The sequence below is a fragment of the Zea mays genome, chromosome 10 (assembly GCF_902167145.1).
Source record: "Zea mays cultivar B73 chromosome 10, Zm-B73-REFERENCE-NAM-5.0, whole genome shotgun sequence".
In the NCBI taxonomy this organism is placed as follows: Eukaryota; Viridiplantae; Streptophyta; class Magnoliopsida; order Poales; family Poaceae; genus Zea; species Zea mays.
The window spans coordinates 121,594,186-121,616,472 of record NC_050105.1 but is presented as its reverse complement, the minus strand read 5'-3'; the positions used below and the strand labels follow the sequence as shown (position 1 = coordinate 121,616,472).

At 45.0% G+C, this 22,287-nt stretch overlaps 1 protein-coding gene and 1 pseudogene across 1 annotated transcript; both read left to right on the top strand.

Annotated features, from left to right (window-relative positions):
• The first annotated feature begins 5,301 nt into the window (after window positions 1–5,301).
• On the top strand, window positions 5,302–7,329 carry LOC103641676 (uncharacterized; annotated as a pseudogene).
• A 4,388-nt stretch (window positions 7,330–11,717) lies between these two features.
• LOC103641675 (endoglucanase 11-like) lies at window positions 11,718–13,686 on the top strand. Its single transcript, NM_001301499.1, has 5 exons — window positions 11,718–11,978; window positions 12,126–12,629; window positions 12,727–12,876; window positions 12,991–13,266; window positions 13,354–13,686. The coding sequence occupies exons 1-5, from the start codon at window positions 11,718–11,720 to the stop codon at window positions 13,684–13,686; spliced, it is 1,524 nt and encodes a 507-aa protein (NP_001288428.1).
• Window positions 13,687–22,287: the final 8,601 nt, after the last annotated feature.

Here is a 22,287-nt window from a genome sequence, read left to right as displayed (position 1 = left end):
TCAACAACTTGCTCTCTTGGAGAGCCATTAGTCTCATCAAATACAACGTCGCTAGAGACTTCAACCAAACCCGATGATTTGTTGAAGACCCTATACGCCTTTGTATTTGAATCATAACCTAACAAAAACCCTTCTACAACTTTGGGAGCAAATTTAGAATTCCTACCCTTCTTCACTAGAATGTAGCATTTACTCCTAAAAACTCGGAAATACGAAACATTGGGTTTGTTACCGGTTAGTAGCTCGTATGACATCTTCTTGAGGAGGCGATGAAGGTAGACCCTGTTGATGGCGTGGCAAGCAGTGTTCACGGCTTCCGACCAAAAGTGCTCGGGGGTCTTGAACTCTCCAAGCATCGTCCTCGCCATGTCTATAAGCGTCCTGTTCTTCCTCTCTACCACACCATTTTGCTGTGGTGTGTAGGGAGCGGAGAACTCGTGCTTGATCCCTTCCTCCTCAAGGTACTCCTCCACTTGAAGGTTCTTGAACTCGGACCCATTGTCGCTCCTTATCTTCTTCACCTTGAGCTCAAACTCGTTTTGAGCTCTCCTTAGGAAGCGCTTGAGGGTCCCTTGGGTTTCAGATTTATCCTGCAAAAAGAATACCCAAGTGAAGCGAGAAAAGTCATCAATAATAACTAGACCATACTTCCTCCTATGCTTAGATAGGCGACGGGTCCGAAGAGGTCCATTTGTAGCAGCTCCAGAGGTCTTGATGTGGTCATCACATTTTTGCTGTGATGCGCTCCTCCCACTTGTTTACCTGCTTGACAAGCTGCACAAGGTCTATCTTTTTTGAAAGTAACATTAGTTAGACCTATCACGTGTTCTCCCTTTAGAAGCTTGTGAAGGTTCTTCATCCCCACATGTGCTAAGCGGCGATGCCACAACCAGCCCATGCTAGTCTTAGCAATTAAGCATGCATCTAGACCGGCCTCCTCTTTTGCAAAATCAACTAAATAAAGTTTGTCGTCTAGTACACCCTTAAAAGCTAGTGAACCATCACACCTTCTAAAGACAGACACATCTACATTTGTGAATAGGCAATTATATCCCATATTGCATAATTGACTAACTGATAACAAATTATATCCAAGTGACTCAACTAAAACACATTAGAAATAGAGTGCTCGGATGAAATAGCAATCTTCCCTAACCCTTTCACCTTGCCTTGGTTCCCATCACCGAATATTATTGAATCTTGGGGATCCTTGTTCTTGACGTAGGAAGAGAACATCTTCTTTTCCCCCGTCATGTGATTTGTGCATCTGCTGTCGATAATCCAGCTTGAGCCCCCGGATGCATAAACCTGCAAGGCAAATTTAGGCTTGGGTCTTAGGTACCCAACTCTTGTTGGGTCCTACAAGGTTAGTACAAATAGTCTTAGGGACCCAAATGCAAGGTTTATCTCCCTTGCATTTTGCCCCTAATTTTCTAGCAACTATCTTCTTATCCTTTCTACAAATAGCAAAGGAAGCATTTAAAGCATGATATATTGTAGAAGGTTCATTCATTACTTTCTTAGGAACATGAACAATATTCTTTCTAGGCACATGATGAATATTTTTCCTAGGCATATCTCTACCATGCACAACATGGGAACTAGAAGCAGTCATAGCATATGAATCATAAGCATGCGAAACAACATTATTGCAATGAACATTCCTAGAATATTTCCTATCATTGTATAAGAAAGCATGGTTCTTTTGAATACTATTTGCCATAGGGGCCTTCCCTTTCTCCTTGATAGGGATGGGAGCCTTATGACATGTCAAGTTTTTGGCTTCCCTTTTGAAGCCAAGTCCATCCTTAATTGAGGGGTGTCTACCAATTGTGTAGGCATCCCTTGCAAATTTTAGCTTTTCGAATTCACTTTTGCTAGTCTTAAGTTGGGCATTAAGACTAGCCACTTCATCATTTAATTTAGAAATTGAAGCTAGGTGTTTGCTACAAGCATCAATATTAAAATCTTTACACCTAGTGCAAGTTACAACATTTTCTACACAAGATGTTGATTTACCAACTATTTCTAACTTAGCATTCAAATTATCATTTATGCTCCTTAAGCTAGAAATTGTCTCATGGCAAGTAGATAGTTCACAAGAAAGCATTTCATTCCTTTTAACTTCTAAAGCATGAGATTTTTGTGCCTCTACAAATTTATCATGTTCTTCATACAACAAATCCTCTTGCTTTTCTAATAACCTATTCTTATCATTCAAGGCATCAATTAATTCATTAATTTTATCAACCTTGGTTCTATCTAGGCCCTTGAATAAACATGAATAATCTATTTCATCATCATCACTAGACTCGTCCTCACTTGAAGAAGCATAAGTAGTATTTCGAGTACATACCTTCTTCTCCCTCGCCATGAGGCATGTATGACGCTCGTTGGGGAAGAGGGCCGATTTGTTGAAGGCGGTGGCGGCGAGTCCTTCGTTGTCGGAGTCGGACGATGAACAATCCGAGTCCCACTCCTTGCCAAGGTGTGCCTTGCCCTTAGCCTTCTTGTAAGCTTTCTTCTTTTCCCTCTTGTTCCTGGTCACTATCATTATCGGGACAGTTAGCGATAAAATGACCAACCTTACCACATTTAAAGCATGAGCGCTTCCCCTTCATCTTGTTCTTGTTAGGCTGTCCCTTGCGTTCCTTAAGCGCCGTCTTGAAGCGCTTGATGATGAGGGCCATCTCTTCATCATTGAGCCCGGCCGCCTCAACTTGCGCTACCTTGCTAGGTAGTGCCTCCTTGCTCCTCGTTGCCTTGAGAGCGATGGGTTGAGGCTCATGGATTGGACCGTTCAACGCGTCGTCCACGTATCTCGCCTCCTTGATCATCATCCGCCCGCTTACGAACTTTCCAAGGATCTCCTCGGGCGTCATCTTTGTGTACCTAGGATTCTCACGAATATTGTTCACAAGATGTGGATCAAGGACGGTAAAGGACCTTAGCATTAGGCGGACGACGTCGTGGTCCGTCCATCGCGTGCTTCCGTAGCTCCTTATCTTGTTGATGAGGGTCTTGAGCCTGTTGTACGTTTGGGTTGGCTTCTCCCCTCTTATCATCGCGAATCTCCCGAGTTCGCCTTCCACCAACTCCATCTTGGTGAGCATGGTGACGTCGTTCCCCTCATGTGAGATCTTGAGGGTGTCCCAGATCTGCTTGGCATTGTCCAAGCCGCTCACCTTATGGTATTCGTCCCTGCACAATGAAGCTAGAAGAACAGTAGTAGCTTGTGCATTTTTGTGAATTTGCTCGTTAATGAACATGGGACTATCAGTACTATCAAATTTCATTCCACTCTCTACTATCTCCCATATGCTCGGATGGAGAGAGAACAAGTGACTACACATTTTGTGACTCCAAAATCCGTAGTCCTCTCCATCAAAGTGAGGAGGTTTGCCAAGTGGAATGGAGAGCAAATGAGTATTTGTAATTTGCGGAATACGAGAGTAATCGAAAAAAGTTTGAATTAACCGTCTTTCTTTTGTCGTAGTCGTTGTCGTCGTTGTCCTTTTGGGAAGAAGTGGACTCGTCGCTGTCGTCGTAGTAGACGATCTCCTTGATGCGCCTCGTCTTCTTCTTCTTCCCATCTCTTCGTTTGTGACCCGAGCCCTAGTCGATAGGCTTGTCATCTTTCGGCTCATTGACGAAGGACTCCTACTCCTTAACATTGATCACAATCCCCTTGCCCTTAGGATCCATCTCTTCAGGCGATTAGTCCTTTCGTGAAGAGGACGGCTCCGATACCAATTGAGAGCACCTAGAGGGGGGGGTGAATAGGTGATCCTGTAAAAACTTGATATTTAACTCACAAAACTAGATTAGGAGTTAGCACAAATAATGCCAAGTGGCTAGAGAGGAGTCTTAGCAAAACACAATAACCACAAGAAGATTAACACAGATAGACACAGTGGTTTATCCTGTGGTTCGGCCAAGTCCAACACTTGCCTACTCCACGTTGTGGCGTCCCAACGGACGAGGGTTGCAATCAACCCCTCTCAAGTGGTCCAAAGACCTACTTGAATACCACGGTGTTTTGCTTTGCTTTACTTTATCCCGCTTGCGAGGAATCTCCACAACTTGGAGTCTCTCGCCCTTACAAAGATGTTCACAAAGAAGGACGGAGTAAGGGAGGGATGAGCAACTCACACAAGGCAGCTAGGAGCCGTTGAGAGCAATCTAGGAAGGCAATTCTTGCCTTCTGTCGCTTGGCACACCGGACAGTCCGGTGCACCACCGGACACTGTCCGGTGCGGATCTCCTTCCTTATTTGGCGAAGCCGACCGTTGCAGATTCCTAGCCGTTGGCGCACCGGACACTGTCCGGTGCACACCAGACAGTCTGGTGCCCCTCCCGACCGTTGGCTCTTGCCACGTGTCGCGCGTGGATTCTGCTGCCGACCGTTGGCCCGGCCGACTGTTGGCTCACCGGACAGTCCGGTGCACCACCGGACAGTCCGGTGAATTTTAGCCGTACGCCGCCCATGAAGTCCCGAGAGCAGCTAGTTCGCCAGAGCCAGCCTGGCGCACCGGACACTGTCTGGTGCACCACTGGACAGTCCGGTGCACCCAGACTGAGCAGACTTTGTCTGAACAAAGCCATCTCTTTTCCAGTTTGATTTCTCCTGTTTCTAGCACTTAGACACAATACATTAGTCCATAAAACAATGTACTAAGTCTAGAAACATACCTTTTGACTTGATTTGCACTTTGTCCACCACTTTGCATAGATTAACACTTAAGCACTTGTGTTGGTACTCAATCACCAAAATACTTAGAAATGGCCCAAGGGCACATTTCCCTTTCAATAGGTGTAAGAACGGTGGCAGTTATCGTAATGTTCATCAAACCAACTAAGGACAATACGTAATTTGTCGAACAAAAACCGGTTTTAGCTAGAAAAAAACCAGTTTCTTAGAAATTAGAATCCACTTTCTATAAATTGAAGCATAAACGGTAAGCACACAGATTCTATATGGGCTAGTTTAGGAATCTCATTTTTCTAAGTGTTTCCATTTTTCCAAGATAAATTACTTCATTTTCCTTAAAAATATGAATTCATTAGGAAATAGGGTTCTCAAACTCGGTCCTTCCCAATAGTGTAACGACGACTTAAAGATTTACTGATCAGGGTTTCTCTGAATGAAACTGAATCGTATCTCTAAAAAACAATAAGAAGAAGAAAATAAAATACAGCCGAATCATATCTCTAAAAACCAACAATAATAAAAATAAAATGAAATAAAATAAAATAGAACTGTGAGCAATTGTCCTCTTTGGACCAACCACCTCCCCCCTTCCGTCTGTCTCCTTTTCCGTTCGACTTCCATCGAGCCTTACGAGTGGAGAAGAACACAAACCAATCCCAGTGGCCACACGAGATAGTGCACCCACGCGACACGCGCCCTATCGTTGATAGCCGACACGCCGGCGCCGTGGGACTCGCTAGCGCGCCGTTGGCATCCCGCTGGCCTGCCTCAGCGCTCCGGTGCAGTGTTCTGCCCCTGGCTCAACCGACGCTTTCTCTTGGCTGCTCAATCTCGCGAACTCGTTCAGTAAATTGCTTCCCAACTTTTTTCCCTGACGAAGATACCTCCCGACTTCTTTTGCTCTTCCGTAGCAATTTGGATGCATCGTTTTCAAATCGATGATCTAGGATTCCGTTTGTTAGCATCATTAGTTGAAATTGCTTGTTGTTAGCTCTACGTCAATTTGTGCGTTATATTAGAACCTGGTTGTTAGTTCAGTAACTTTCGATAATTTTGCTTCTATGTGGCCGAGACCCTTAGGTAGCTTTTCCCTATAGATAATACAGTAGATTCACCTATCTGAATAGGTCAGCTGATCTTGCATCAATCTGGATAGTTTTGCTTGTTGGACTCCTGGCGGTCATCTTTTCTTCTTCAGTGTCGTGTTGGTGTTATGTATATAATTAGGTGATGGGAAATGATCACCTAATCATAACGCGATGGTTGGTGGATCGGGAGAGAGTTCCATCTTGGTTAGACAATTCAAAAGGGAGTTGTAAACTTGTAATAGGCTCGTGACGCTGAACACGTCCAATGTTCGGTGAACAGACAGCCCATGTCAAAGATAAGTATGAAGTAGCTGATTGGAAGCTCCACCTTTTATTGTTGCCCATTTGAAGTTTACCATTGACAAGTATTACCTTTCGTCTATTGTTGCAAATATAAATAGATGTGTTGTTAGCACCTGCTTTTGTATGTGTTCCATCTGATGATAAATGCCTTGGTCGCTTTCCCTTTCAGGTTTCCTCTCGTAGTATTCCGTTCAGTTTCTAGGATGTGAGAGCAGCTTTTGCGTTGATGATAAAAGTGAGGATGCTTGGTTATCTGGATTTGTGGTGCTTTATGTGATGCACGTGATCACATATTTCACCAACATCATTGGTGTAGTAACCATTGCTCTGGTCTCCATAGTATCCATCTTGGGCCTAATATGCCTCTGCTGCTTAGTGTACTTCCAACTGTGGATCAGAAGAAGAGGCTACCGGTGGCTTAGCTACTTCAACGAGTCATGGCTGACTCGAATAACATTGATGCTCGTTGCATTTTGGTGGGGTATTGGCGAGGTACTCAGGCTCACCTTTGTGAACGGGGAGGGGAGGCTGATCTCTGACCGGGCATGGCAAGAGAACGTGTGCAAATTCTACATCATTTCAAATATGGGATTTGCAGAACCAGGGCTGTTCCTCTTGCTCTCTTTCCTCAGCGTAGCTTTGCAGAAGCAAGAGCTTGGTACCTAGAATAGGAAATGGAACCAGAAGACCATATGCGCAGTATTCATCCTCTGCTCGCCTTGTTTGATCTGGGAAGCTTGTGTTGTTTTTGTTGGTGGTCTTGTTGCCTTAGATGACGGTCAGCGATCAAAGGTTTCGAAGTACTGGTATTCTGCCTCTGCAATCCACAACGGCGAGATTACATGCACGTATCCATTGTTGAGCAGCACATTTCTTGGAGCATTCTACATCGTTTTGATTGTCTACGTCATGTTTGTCGGACATCAGATGCTATCTTTGGTGATCAACAAGGGACTCCGATGAAGGATATATGCTCATCTTTGCCACCAAAATATTACTTTCCCGAGCGATACTTCTCGGGTTATCTGTTCTTCCTTGGCCTGGTGAAGTAGAACATGAGGTTCTTGTGTTTGTTTCCTTCCTTGTGTTGATGCTTGCTGCCATGGTCGGTATCGTTATTCTGGTTTATTTTCTAGACGCTGACACTTTTTCCATTGGTGACCAAGAGCACATTGAGATGCAAACAAGTTGTGACATGATCTTATGATAGCCCAACTTTTGACTTGATGTTCTGCTTTTTGTTCAAGGGCTAACTGAGGGGGATTCCCATGCTACTTCCCCTGGCTCTAGCCATATTTTAGTCTTGCAACTCTGGTTGTGACTTTGTCTCCAAAGTTTTGTGAATATAGAACAGATTGAAGTAGGGATAACATTCTCGTGTTTACTTTTTCCTCTCCATCTTAGCTCATGTGGCATGAGAAGTCCTATAAAATAGTTCCTTAGATAGTGAACTTTACTTTGTACATTGAGGCAAAGCTTTTAGTATCAACCTTTTGGATGAGCTATCCTTTAAGCAATACCTACACCATTCAGCAGGATATTAGTTTTCTTCGCGTTCTGTGAGAATGTTTGACGATATCCAGTTAGTTTATACCGACTTAAACATGCTTTGACATCGTCAATTATTTGGCAATAATTTTGCAGCTGAAATCTGTTGTTAGCAATACTCCTTTTGTTTTTAAATATAAAATTTTAGAATTAATTAGCTTGTGCTGATGATTTTTTTTCTTACTAAAGAAGATGTAGTAACTCGTTAAACATGTTTGAACATATTTTATCTTAGTTTTTTTATGTGCAATCCTAGGATTTATTTGTTGAGTTTTAATTACCTTTCATCTAAAAAACAATGGCATATAACTTGGTCAAGTATTATAGATACATTAAGGTAACCGTTTTCTATGCTCGTCTCTCATCATTGAGTAAGAAACTAGATTAGGTAGTGTGTTTGGTTACTTTGCAACCCTAGCTCGTTGCTCTGGCAAGCAAGGTTTTTCTTTACTAGCTTTGATAAATATGAACGGATCGCAATGTCCAAGAGAGTGAATTGACCTTCTTCAAAAATTCTTTTAATAGTTAATTTCTAATTGCAAGATTAACTTCATCCAAGTGTCTACAAAAGTTTTTTGCACCCTAATTTTCAACCTATAATTCTAAGAATGTAAATTCTTAAATTAAAGTGCTCAAAAGTAAATGTGGAAAGTAGTGCAAGAGTTAGAATACTCTTTGATATTTTTCTCGAGGTTTCGAAGAATCGACTCCCCACTCATCCTCGTTAGAGACCCCGCACAAGGGTGTCGCTCGCCCTAGTTTGTATAAGGATCAAGTGCTCTCTACGAGCTAGTTCTTCGTCGCTCCGGTCTGGTGAACCACTCACAACCATATACAAATTTTTGAACCAGGTCACCTACAAACTCTCTAAGTGACCATCACACTCCAAATCGCAATTGAGCCATGTAGGTGATGCCAATCACTAAGACCATGACAAACTTAATGCGGGTGGTGGATGCGTATAAGTCTCTTTCTATGCACTAATGAGGTAGCTAACCACAAGATTATCACTTCTCTAATCTCCTCACCATGTAAAGGGTCTTTGTTTCTCTTAAGGGGTTGCTTTAGCTTTCAGAAGGGGCAAGACATCTCAAGATGCTAATATGGGGGTATAGATAGTTCCAAGGGCTCAAACTAGCCGTTAGAATCCACTCAACTTTTTCGGGGGCACGAGACATGTCTGGGACAAACGTTTCCACTATACCAGACATATCAGTGCCACTCCAATGGCTAGTTTTCCAAACTAATTGTTATTGTACTTCACATCTGATGCACCTTCATCAATTTGGACCTTCGACCAAAGACCTCCCAAATAGTTTGCCTCATATGTAATGTTCATTATTGAGAGAGAGAGAGAGGGCTAATTTTTAAGAAAGGTTGCAATAACGAGCCTTATCAGGTGAGAATCTCATATTTCAAGGACTAGGAGAGTTTTTGAGGTACATCTTTTGTAGCTCTGGCACCATGTACTCATTCTAGAGAAGCACCATCAACACCCTCTTCTCCGTTGTGTGAGCCCACTCCAGCTCACACACTAGTTCTTCCACCTCCGTTTGGAGATCCTTTTGCGTTGTTAGTGATGACGAGGGGCTAGAGGAGGTGGAAAGTCTAGAGGACACAATAGTAGGACCACAAGATTAAGAGACTTTTGGGGGCAGCTCTTACTCATCTCCACCCTCGACCATCCACTTTTTGCGATGGCCCGACGACAATGACGATGATGAAGGAGACACCAATTGGAACAACTAGTGCCTCTCCTCTTCCCTCTTTTTGGTGGCTTGATGCCAAAGGTGGAGAAGTGGATCAAGAAGATCAACAAGTTTATTTATCTATTAACTTCGCTAGGGTCTCATTTGGAATAAATGGACTATAATAGAACATATTTAGGCTTCATTTCAAACATATAGGTTTATGAATGGATGTGGACATGATGATTGATGACTATTTGGTAGGTTAAATTGTTGTGTTCTATGCTTTGTATTGTGTGGGTGTTGTTTCTTAGTTGCTTTTAGTGGCACAAAATATGGAAGTTCCGCATTTGTGCGTGGAAGTTCGATGCTTAGGCATGGAAGCCATCTTCAAACATGGAAGTTCTGCATTTTGATAGCCAACAATAGTTTTGTGCATAAGTTGTCATTAATATGACTGTTTATATCATCACACATGTTTTTGTAGAATGCCCTTTTATGCCATATCTTGAAATTCATTCAAGTGCACATATCTAGGTGGAGCCACCTATATCCGTGATTCAAAATCTTAATGTCTTTAAGCTCATTTGTAAACCTTAATTATGTTGCCATGATTCACAAAAAGGAGATTAAAAGTGCATCTATGCCCCTAAGTAGGTTTTGACACATTAATGACACTATAATTAATGATCTAATGAAATTTGTCAAGAGTGAAAAATGTATTGGTTGTTCAAAGGAGGATAACAATATGTTAAGACCTTTGAATCATTTTCTAAGCGGTGGTTGCATATTTTAAGGTTTACTTGACTTATTTTTATATTTTGAATTAGTATAGGAAGCGTCGTAGTATAAAGACAAACACAAATGACAAGCTTAAGGGGAATCACGTGCTCTTACATAAACAATGAAACCCCAATGCCAAAAACAAAGCCAGATTTTTCGAATTCCTATTCTTTCTGACTTGCACAGAAGTTATGCATCTGAGTGTGGAACTTTTGCATTTTAATTGTACCATTGGAAATCTAAGACGAGGTTATTTATACTATCCTCTCCCTTATTTCTAAAAAAATCCAACTCCATTCACCCCCCACCAACACAAAAGATAAAATCTCTCACCTCCATGGCCACCAACCTCCACCTTGATTCCCGATTCCCTCTTGTGAGTTTGGGTTAGGGAATGGATTTGAGAGCCAAAGAGTAAGAACTATAGATATAGAGCACTTGGTTCTGGCTATAGCTTGTGGTTTAAAAGTTTGTTACTCTTGGAGCTTGGGCTCCTAGACATATGTTGCCCATGAGCTCCCGATTAATTAGTTGTGGTTGAGCACAGGAAAGTTAGCATATATTGGCCTTGTGAAGCTGGTAGAAGCTCGAAAACTTAAACTTTGTGGTTCCCTTGAGAAGAGGCAGAAGTTGGAAGAGACTTGAAGCCTCGGTGGCTCTCTCAACAATGACGACATAGGCATAGGCAGAAGTTGGAAGACATATGTTGCCTCTTGATTGTGGTGCTTGAGGCTCTTTCTTGTTTAAATTGTATATCTAGGGTCTTCACTTCATCTAGTCGTATGTAGTGCTTTGGTAACTGAAGGGACAAGGTGCAGAGCGAAGCTCACACCACCAGAAGACTGAGTATTTCACTCATCTGTCTAAGGGCCTGTTCGTTTACTCCGGAACGGTTTCATTGCCACCGTTTCGGTTGGAATCATAAGTTTATTTGTACTATTATTGATTAGTTGGAATAGTTCCTTGCCACAATCCGACCTAACCGAACAGGGCCTAAATAGTTTTGTTCCTCATCCATCTGTCCCTCATCCGGGTTTTTGAACTGTTTAGAGAATGGAGAAACTTCATATAAGAAAAAAATTATAGTAATATATCTGTTCGGTTGCTGGACCTCCCCTGATCATCAGTAACTGCAGCCAACGTGGTCTGATTCCACACCACTGCCCTGCACCTTTAAGTCACACTCAAGCAACCATTCCGATCAAGAAACACAAACCGAGGGAAGGTCCCGCTGGACGAGATCGCCTCACGGTACAATTCCTCGAAATGCCCAACCGCAGCTTATTGTTGTGAATGCAGTATGATTACTGGTGATGGAGAGCTAGCAATGCACCACACTATCATGAATTCATCATCAACCGTGGGTTATTAGGAGTTAGGACCCATCTTGGATCATGTATCCATTCCATGCTATACATTGCTATTCCAGTTCAGTAATCGGCAGCTCTGACTTGCGCGCTTCTCGGAGCAAGATCGATCGCGAGAGATGAGATAACAATAACATAAACAAAGCGCCCACATGCAGTTTACGCCGCTCGCCGTATAAAACCCCGCGCGTCGGCGTCTCAGTGCACTGTAGACGCGGTGAGGAGGACGATGAGCTCTACATCGGCAGCGGGACCGATGACGAGGCCAGCACCACCATCATCGCAGGCTCTAGTGCTTCTCGCCGCCGTCGCCGTCTCGCTCCTTCTTTCCCGCTCCAGCCATGTCGCTGCCGGCGGACACCCTGATTACGCGGACGCGCTCGCCAAGGCGATACTCTTCTTCCAGGGACAGAGGTCAGGCCAGCTGCCGCCGGACCAGGCTGTCACGTGGAGGTCCAACTCCGGCCTCTCCGACGGCTCCGCCGCAAACGTACGTACTTCCTTCCTGCTGTGTCTTGTTCGAAAACATGGGTCAGCGCGCTGACGGCTGACGGCTGACCTGACCTGACCTGGGGCTTGGACTGGACCTGGACCTTCTTAGTCTCTCTATCTGTCTGTTGACGTGCGCGCGCGGCAGGTCGACCTCACCGGCGGGTACTACGACGGCGGCGACAACGCCAAGTTCGGCTTCCCGATGGCCTTCACGACGACGATGCTGTCGTGGAGCGTGCTGGAGCACGGCGGGCGGATGAAGGCGCGCGTGCGCGACGCGCGCGACGCCGTACGGTGGGGCGCGGACTACCTGCTCAAGGCCGCCACGCAGACCCCGGGCAGGCTGTACGTGGGCGTGGGCGACCCCGGCGCAGACCACCGCTGCTGGGAGCGGCCCGAGGACATGGACACGCCGAGGGCCGTGTACTGGGTGTCCGCGTCGGCGCCCGGCTCCGACGTCGCCGCCGAGACGGCGGCCGCGCTCGCCGCCGCCAGCATGGTGTTCAGGGCCGCCGACCGGGCCTACTCCCGGAGGCTGCTCGCCGCGGCGCGGGGCGTGATGGAGCTCGCCGTGCAGCACCAGGGGAAGTACAGCGACTTCGTTGGCGGCGACGTCGGCGCGTACTACCAGTCGTACTCCGGCTACAAGGTCCCCAGATCAATGACCTCCGGGATCAGAGTGGTCATTGATTGATCGATTGATCAACTGATTCAAGCGCCGTTGGTTCGTTCTTTCTCCCTTGCAGGACGAGCTCCTGTGGGGGTCGGCGTGGCTGCTCTGGGCCACCAACAGCTCCTCGTACCTCGCCTACCTCTACTCCTTGGGGGACAACGACGGCGTCGACATGTTCAGCTGGGACAACAAGCTCGCCGGAGCGCGCGTGCTGCTGTCACGGGTATCATACATGGCACGCGCATATTAAATCACACTCAAGCTAGCACAGCTAGGAACCATATTGCCCGGCCGCTGCGTTCGTACTCATGTCAACCCTCTGCATGCACGCACGCAGAGAGCTCTGGTGAACGGCGACACGAGGCTGGAGCCGTTCAGGCAGCAGGCCGAGGACTTCTTCTGCAGGATCCTGCGCGACTCCCCTTCCTCCACGACGCAGTACACGCCGGGCGGCCTGATGCACAAGTCGGGGTACGCCAACCTGCAGTACGTCACCTCGGCCAGCTTCCTGCTCACCACCTACGCCAAGTACATGGCCGCCACCAAGCACACCTTCTCCTGCCAGAGCCTCCCCGTCACCGCCACCTCCCTCAGGGCTCTCGCCAAGCAGCAGGTAGAGTAGATCACGGCCACGGCAATGCAACGCGATTTTAGACGGGCGAATCTATCTACATGGCGGGATAATATAATGCCATTCCAGGTGGACTACATCTTGGGCGCCAACCCCCAGGGCATGTCCTACATGGTGAACTTCGGCGCGCGGTGGCCGCAGAGGATCCACCACCGGGCGTCGTCGCTGCCGTCGGTGGCCAGCCACCCGGCGCACATCGGGTGCCAGGAGGGCTTCCAGAGCTACTTCTATTCCAGCGGCGCCAACCCGAACGTGCACACGGGCGCCGTCGTCGGCGGGCCCGACGAGCACGACGAGTTCCCGGACGATCGCGCCGACTACGCGCGGTCGGAGCCGACGACGTACACCAACGCGCCCCTCGTCGGCTGCCTCGCCTACCTCGCGGGCACGTACAGGACCTAGCTGCAGCCTGATCGATCACTGGCCACTGGCCACGCGATGATGATCGTTTAGCTTCACTGCCACTGCCTCACTGTGGGGGCACGCAGTACCAGACTACCAGCTGAACAAGCGCTCAGGATTCACTGGTGCACTTATTAGAGCATCTTCAAGAGACTAGCTAAATAGATTGTCAAGTTAAATTTTAGCTACTTAATAGCAAAATAACTCTCCAACAGACTAGTCATTTAACTTGACAAACTATCCGCCTCTCTAAATTAACTCACTCATTAGCTAAATTTTGCTAGCAACTCTCACTAGCCAAGCTAAATTCTATGTTAGAGAGTCTGTTGGAATGAGATGTTATATATAGAGTTTAATCTTTATGGAAAGACAAATAAAGAGTCAAATAGAGAGTTAAAAATAAAGAGTCTCTTGAAGTTGCTCTTACCACTTAAGACTAGTAGAAAAGTGAAAACGTTGCAGTTTTTCCTTCCTTCAGTTTGGGAGAACCAGTGCCTAGAAATGGGAACGGAGTACCGTGCACAACAATTCTTTGTTGGGATTTTCACCCATTCATGTTGTCTTTCACAACACAGTACACAAGCTGTGTGTGCAGGTTCCCGCAACGTAAGCCCTAAACAAGTCAAATTTTTTCTTAATTTTTTCTAATCTCATCCAATCTATGGGTAACGGGATTAACCAAACAAGGCCTAAACAGACAGGAACTGGGACAACGCGTCATGCAACATTGTTACCGTGCACCACTAAAATATAATGGCATAATCATTTTTATTGCTACTTTTGTAATAAAAAAACCAAACAAACACGATTGCGGAAAAACATGCTAGCACCTTTTGTTTTGAGAGGTCAAGCGAGCGAGGGGGATCCCCAACTCAGTATCGTTGGTAGTCCCGATGTTATATAATCCAGCTTATGGATTATCATAATCTAGATACCTAGATTATATAATCTACATAATAATATATGTTGTTTATTTGTCTCTTAACTTATTTAATCTGGATTATATAATCTAGAGGTTAAATAAATAGGACCTTAGCAGACCCTCTAGATTGTTATACAAACATTTCGGATCTAAATTCTTTTTGGAAATATTTCGAAGGATAAATTGACATCACTTTGTGAGATTATTTGGCTAGTAGACTCGATTTCGATTCATAAGATAAGGGAGGCCAATACACATAAATGCATATGGTGAGAGTAGTATATGCATGGCCAAAATTCATGCGCAAAGGTCGTTTGGTCTTGTTAACTAAGTGATAACTTAGATGGATCAGTGTATATTTAATGTCAGATACCTAGGTATTAGTTCAAGGCATGGTGTAGAAATAGCTTATATTTACTGCAATGCTCAACTAGTAAAGCGTCCCGATCCTCTGGGACTCAAATGTGATACAATTACTAGTCCCAGGAGGCTAGTAAACACATTTATACATCAGATGATTCTAGATCTGCTTAAACGAGACAAACCTATAAAGGTGGCGAACAACTTTAAGAGTTGGTCCACAACTCGGGACATATCATCAGAGTGGGGCTGAAGCAGCCCGATATACGCAGCGAAGCAAATCAGCGGTCCAACAGCCACAGGCAAGGTTGGGAATAGTCATAACTCTTACCCGATCTCCTTTTTCTGAAAAACAACAAATAAGCAAGGGTGAGTACAAACGTACTAAGCAGCCCACCTTCACCCGCGGAATGGGGAAATCAGATATAATGCATGGAATATGTGGAGCTCAGTATATTTTGTAGAAACAGCAATATTTTATGCAGGGTTGTTTTGAAAAACAATTTGTATTTTTGCAAAGCGCATCCTCTCCAAAAGGAGCAGGAAGTTTTTCAATATTAGAACAAAATCCCCTGGACTAAACCATCCAGGTATCTCAGCAGTTTCCCACTGGTTTTCATTTTCAAAAACAGCTACTGGACTTCCCGTCCACAATAGCTCATGGCTCAACCGCCGGACCTTTTAAAAACCACTTTTCTCAAACGCACCTCTTTTTTTAAAACAAAACACTAATTGCCATACCACACCAGACTCGTCCATTCCTGTGGACACAGACTATTCGAATAGGTTTGAACTCTGCGCAGAGGGGTACACTTTACCCACTAGTCCGGCTCTGCGATCTCATGATCAATGAGATCCGAATCCGAATCTCTTTCTTTCCCCGCATGTCCTAACCTTAACGGTTATACCGGAAGGAGTCAGGCCACCACCATGTCCAAACCGGACAAAACATTCCCCCTCCTTATCCTCCCGGTGCTCCCCAGCCTTCATAACCCTGGGGTTGGACCGTACGAGTTCAGATTGAGTGACTGCCCACACAGTCTCGAGTGGTTGTAATTATCATGAGTACAGGTAGTGAAAGATGACAAACCGATCCTTATATGAGGGGACAATCCTTCTGCTCACGCCTAAACCAGCTGAGCCTTCACCTTAGGCCCTCCCCTAAACCAGGGACTCCCTGATCATCCCTACTCAAAGGTGATAAGGGTGAAAACCCTTCATCATACACATTTTGAAAAGCATTTTCTTTTGAAAAACTCACAGCTTTTCCCAAATCATTTGTAACAAATATATTAAGGATTGATTGCAGCAAGTGGCTTGGGTGGCCATAATAACTTGTCTCAAAATCATATCATGCATAAAATAACAGGCTGAGGGTTGTGGTTGAAAAATCATAGGTAATTTATGCATCAAAGGGATCCAGTGAGCTTGTCGTGCTTATTCGGCGAAGGGGGAAGGGGAGGTCGCGGAACTGGCTTCTAGCTCCACTGCATGGCGTAGACTTGCAGGTCTGGCCTCCACGAGACGGCACGAACGCTCCGATAACTATGCAACATGAATAAACAAACATACAAACAAGCAAGTATACCAACAAATATTTAGTATAGTGGTCAGAATAGTGATATATGGATGGGTATAGTCTTGAGTAGAATCTGTGTCATGTGGTGTTGTGATATTACTGGTGGTGGAGCGGAGGTGCTTACCAGGAGGGTGGACTGGAGGCGAAGCGACACTATGCGTGTAGCCGGCAGAGCGGAGTAACTGAGTGGGTGGGGTGTTTGCCTTGGCTGAGGGTGTTGAGTGTGTGTGGAGAGAGAGGGTAGCTGGGTGTATTTATAGCTGAGTGTATGTGGTGTAGCACAGTGAAGTTCACTGTTGGTGAGAATAGTGACGAATGAATCGTCTGACTTAGTATGAACAGGAGAGTTATAGGCAGAATATAGGACAAGAGTATTTTGGGAGTTTTTCTGGAGTATGGACCAGGCTTAAGGGATGACATGGTTGGATAGGGAATAGTTTGATAAGAATTTAGAAACAAGAATTATTGGAATCTGAGTTTGGAAGCCTAGTTCAAAGGAATCTCAAACTAAAGCATGCTCAACTTCGAGAAACCTGGGATGGGTGACCAGATGGGAAGTTCCCTACTAGAAGGAAAATCACAGTCACCAGAGTTTGTATGACTGGAATATGGGTCTGGCTGGTCTTAGGTGGATTGGACAGCATGATGGATGAGTAGTTGAAATTTGGAGTGATCGGATGATCGATAAATAGTGAAAGGGAATTCGGCTTACACCTTTTTCCTAATTGATTTTGGTGGTTGAATTGCCCAACACAAATAATTGGACTAACTAGTTTGTTCTAGATTATAAGTTTTACAGGTGCCAAAGGTTCACAACAAACCAATAAAAAGACCAAGAAAGGGTTCAAACAAAGAGAGCAAAAGACATCCCAAATGGCACCCTGGTCTGGCGCCGAACTGTCCGGTGTGCCACCAGACAGTGTCCGGTGCACCACCGGACAGTGTCCGGTGCACCAGGGAACTCGAAGCTGAACTTGCCACCTTCGGGAAAATGGGAGGTCGCTCCGCTATAATTCACCAGACTGTCCGGTGAGTCATCGGACAGTGTCCGGTGCACACCGGACAGTCCGGTGTGCCAGCGGAGCAACGACTACTTCGCGCGCAACGGTCGACTGCAACCGCATTAAATGCGCTACAATGCACCACCGGACAGCCCAGAGGCCCCACAAGTCAGAACTCCAATGGTCAGAACCCAACGGCCTGCTGACGTGGCTGGCGCACCGGACAGTGTCCGGTGGCGCACCGGACTGTCCGGTGCGCCATGCGATAGCAGCCTTCCAACGACCATTTTTGGTGGTTGGGGCTATAAATACCCCAACCACCCCACATTCAATGGCATCCAAGTTTTCCATCTTCAACACATTACAAGAGCTATAACATTCAATTCTAGACACAACCAAAGAGATCAAATCCTCCCCCAAGTCCGGAATCACTCCAAATCAAATAGTGACTAGAGAGAGCGACATTTGTGTTCATTTGAGCTCTTGCGCTTGGATTGCTTCTTTTCTTTCTCATTCTTTCCTGTGATAAACTCAATTGTAACCGAGGCAAGAGACACCAATTGTGTGTTGGTCCTTGCGGGGACTTTGCGTCCCGTTTGATTGAGAAGAGAAGCTCACTCGGTCTAATTGACCGTTTGAGAGAGGGAAAGGGTTGAAAGAGACCCGGTCTTTGTGACCACCTCAACGGGGAGTAGGTTTGCAAGAACCGAACCTCGGTAAAACAAATCATCATGTCTCACTCTTTATTTGCCCGTGATTTGTTTTCCACCCTCTCTCTCGGACTCGTTCATATTTCTAACGCTAACCTGGCTTGTAGTTGTGCTTAAGTTTATAAATTTCAGATTCCCCCTATTCACCCCCCCTCTAGGCGACTTTAAATTGGTATCGGAGCCCGGTGCTTCATTAGAGCCTAACCGCTCGAAGTGATGTCGGGAGCATCCGCCAAGAGGGAGATCGGGACCGGTGAGAAGCCCGCCACAAGCCATGGGAAGGCTCCATCCGGGGAGTCCGCCAACAAGGTGAAGGGATCCCCTTCACACAACAAGTCGGGTCGGAGCGGTGACAAAAGGAAGAAGATGAGGAAGGTGGTCTACTACGAGACCGACTCTTCGTCGCCATCTACCTCCAGCTTCGACACGCCGTCCGTAACTTCTAAGCGCCATGAGCGCAAGAAGTTTAGTAAGATTCCCCTACGTTACCCTCGCATTTCTAAACGTACTCCTTTACTTCCTGTCCCATTAGGCAAACCACCTATGTTTGATGGTGAAGATTACAATATGTGGAGTGATAAAATGAGGCATCATCTAACCTCACTCCACACTAGCATTTGGGATGTTGTTGAGATTGGAGTACAGGTACCATCACCAGGGGATGAAGACTATGATTCGGACGAGGTCGCCCAAATCCGACACTTCAACTCTCAAGCCACCACTATACTCCTCGCCTCTCTAAGTTGAGAGGAGTATAACAAGGTGCAAGGATTAAAGAGCGCCAAGGAGATTTGGGACGTGCTTAAAACCGCGCACGAAAGAGATGAGGTGACCAAAATCACCAAGCGGGAGACGATCGAGGGGAAGCTCGGTCGGTTCTGGCTCAACCAAGGGGAGGACCCTCAAGCCATGTACAACCGCTTGAAGACCTTGGTGAATCAAGTGCGCAACCTCGGGAGCACAAAATGGGATGACCATGAAATGGTTAAGGTTATTCTTAGATCACTTGTTTTTCTTAACCCTACGCAAGTTCAATTAATTCATGGTAATCCTAGATACACACTAATGTCTCCCGAGGAAGTGATAGGAAATTTTGTGAGCTTTGAGTTGATGATCAAAGGCTCAAAGAAAATCATCGAGCTAGATGGCCCCTCCACGCCCGAAGCACAATCGGTTGCATTCAAGGCAACAGAGGAAAAGAAGGAGGAGTCTACATCAAGTAGACAACCCATCGACGCCTGCAAGCTCGACAATGAGGAGATGGCGCTCATCATCAAGAGTTTCCGCCAAATCCTCAAGCAAAGGAGGGGGAAGGATTACAAGCCCCGCTCCAAGAAAGATTGCTACAAGTGTGGTAAGCCCGGTCACTTTATTGCAAAATGTCCACTATCTAGTGACAGTGACAGGGATAACGACAAGAAGGGCAAGAGGAGAGAAAAGAAGAGGTATCACAAGAAGAGGGGCGGTGATGCCCATGTGTGCCGCGAATGGGACTCCGACGAGGACGCTGCCAACATCGTCGTCACCAAAGGACTCCTCTTCCCCAACGTCGGCCACAAGTGCCTCATGGCAAAGGACGACAAAAGGAAGAAGGTAAAATCAAGATCCTCCACTAAATATGAAACCTCTAGTGATGAGGATAATTTGTGTACCCTTTTTGCCAACCTAAACATGCAACAAAAAGAAAAATTAAATGAATTAATTAGTGCTATTCATGAGAAGGATGAACTCTTGGACTCCCAAGAGGACTTCCTAATTAAGGAAAATAAGAAGCATATTAAGGTTAAGAATGCTCATGCTCTAGAAGTAGAAAAATGTGAAAAATTATCTAGTGAGCTAAGCACTTGCCATGATGTCATTACCAACCTTAGAAATGAGAATGCTAGTTTAATTGCTAAGGTTGATTCAAATGTTTGTGACGCTTCAATTCCCAATCTTAGAGATGATAATGTTAAATTACTTGCTAAGATTGAAGAATTAAATGGTTCTCTTACTAGCCTTAGAAATGATAATGAAAAACTAATTGCTAAGGCTAAAGATTTAGATGTTTGCAATGTTACAATTTCCAATCTTAGAAGTGAAAATGATATTTTACATACTAAGATTGTTGAACTAAAATCTTGCAAACCCTCTACATCTACTGTTGAGCATGTCTCTATTTGTACTAGATGTAGAGATATTAATGTTGATGCTATTCATGATCACCTAGCATTAATTAAGAAACAAAATGATCACATAGCTCAACTTAATGCCAAAATTAATGAGCATGACTTAGAAAATGAAAAATTTAAATTTGCTAGAAGCATGCTCTATAGTGGGAGACGCCCTGGCATCAAGGATGACATTGGCTTCCAAAAGGGGGACAATGTCAAACTTAATACCCCTCCTAAAAGATTGTCTAACTTTGTTAAGGGCAAGACTCCCATGCCTCAGGATAACGAGGGTTACATTTTGTACCCTGTCGGTTATCCCGAGAGCAAAATTAGGAGAATTCACTCTAGGAAGTCTCACTCTGGCCCTAATCATGCTTTTATGTATAAGGGTGAGACATCTAGTTCTAGGCAATCAACCCGTGCTAAATTGCCTAAGAAGAAAACTCCTATTGCATCAAATGATTCTAACATTGCATCTAAGACTTTTGATGCATCCTATGTTTTAACTAACAAATCCGGCAAGGTAGTTGCCAAGTATGTTGGGGGCAAGCACAAGGGGTCAAAGACTTGTGTTTGGGTACCCAAAGTTCTTGTATCTAATGTCAAAGGACCCAAAACCGTTTGGGTACCTAAAATCAAGAACTAAATTTGTTTTGTAGGTTTATGCATCCGGGGGATCAAGTTGGATCATCGATAGCGGGTGCACAAACCACATGACAGGGGAGAAGAAGATGTTCTCCTCCTATGAGAAAAACCAAGATCCCCAACGAGCTATCACATTCGGGGATGGAAATCAAGGTTTGGTCAAAGGATTGGGTAAAATTGCTATATCTCCTGACCATTCCATTTCCAATGTTTTTCTTGTAGATTCTTTAGATTATAACTTGCTTTCAGTTTTGCAATTATGTAAAATGGGTTACAACTGTCTTTTTACGGATATAGGTGTTACTGTCTTTAGAAGAAGTGATGATTCAATAGCATTTAAGGGAGTGTTAGAGGGTCAGCTATACTTGGTAGATTTTGATAAAGCTGAACTCGACACTTGCTTAATTGCTAAGACTAACATGGGCTAGCTCTAGCATCGCCGACTAGCACACGTTGTAATGAAGAATCTTCACAAGCTTCTAAAGGGAGAACACATTTTGGGACTAACAAATGTTCATTTTGAGAAAGACAGGATTTGTAGCGCATGTCAGGCAGGGAAGCAAGTTGGTGTTCATCATCCGCACAAGAACATTATGACGACTGACAGGCCACTCGAGCTCCTTCACATGGACCTATTCGGCTCGATAGCTTACATAAGCATCGGCGGGAGTAAGTACTGTCTAGTTATTGTGGATGATTATTCTCGCTTCACTTGGGTGTTCTTTTTGCAGGAAAAATCTCATACCCAAGAGACCTTAAAGGGATTCTTGAGACAGGCTCAAAATGAGTTTGGCTTAAGGATCAAGAAAATAAGAAGCGACAACGGGACGGAGTTCAAGAACTCTCAAATTAAAGGCTTCCTTGAGGAGGAGGGCATCAAGCATGAGTTCTCTTCTCCCTACACCCCGCAACAAAATGGTGTAGTGGAGAGGAAGAATCGAACTCTATTGGACATGGCAAGGACCATGCTTGATGAATACAAGACTTCAGATCAGTTTTGGGCCGAGGCGGTTAACACCGCTTGCTACGCCATCAACCGGTTATATCTACACTGAATCCTCAAGAAGACATCTTATGAACTCCTCACTAGTAAAAAGCCTAATGTTTCATATTTTAGAGTCTTTGGTAGCAAATGCTTTATTCTTGTTAAAAGAGGTAGAAAATCCAAATTTGCTCCTAAGGCTGTAGAAGGCTTTTTACTAGGATATGATTCAAACACAAGGGCATATAG

Bases quoted from the DNA above. Each gene is read 5' to 3' on its own strand.
- LOC103641675 (NM_001301499.1), top strand. From the start codon at position 11,718: ATGAGCTCTACATCGGCAGCGGGACCGATGACGAGGCCAGCACCACCA. The intron at 11,979-12,125 runs GTACGTACTTCC...CGCGCGCGGCAG, and splicing joins CCGACGGCTCCGCCGCAAAC to GTCGACCTCACCGGCGGGTA. The intron at 12,630-12,726 runs GTCCCCAGATCA...TCTCCCTTGCAG, and splicing joins AGTCGTACTCCGGCTACAAG to GACGAGCTCCTGTGGGGGTC.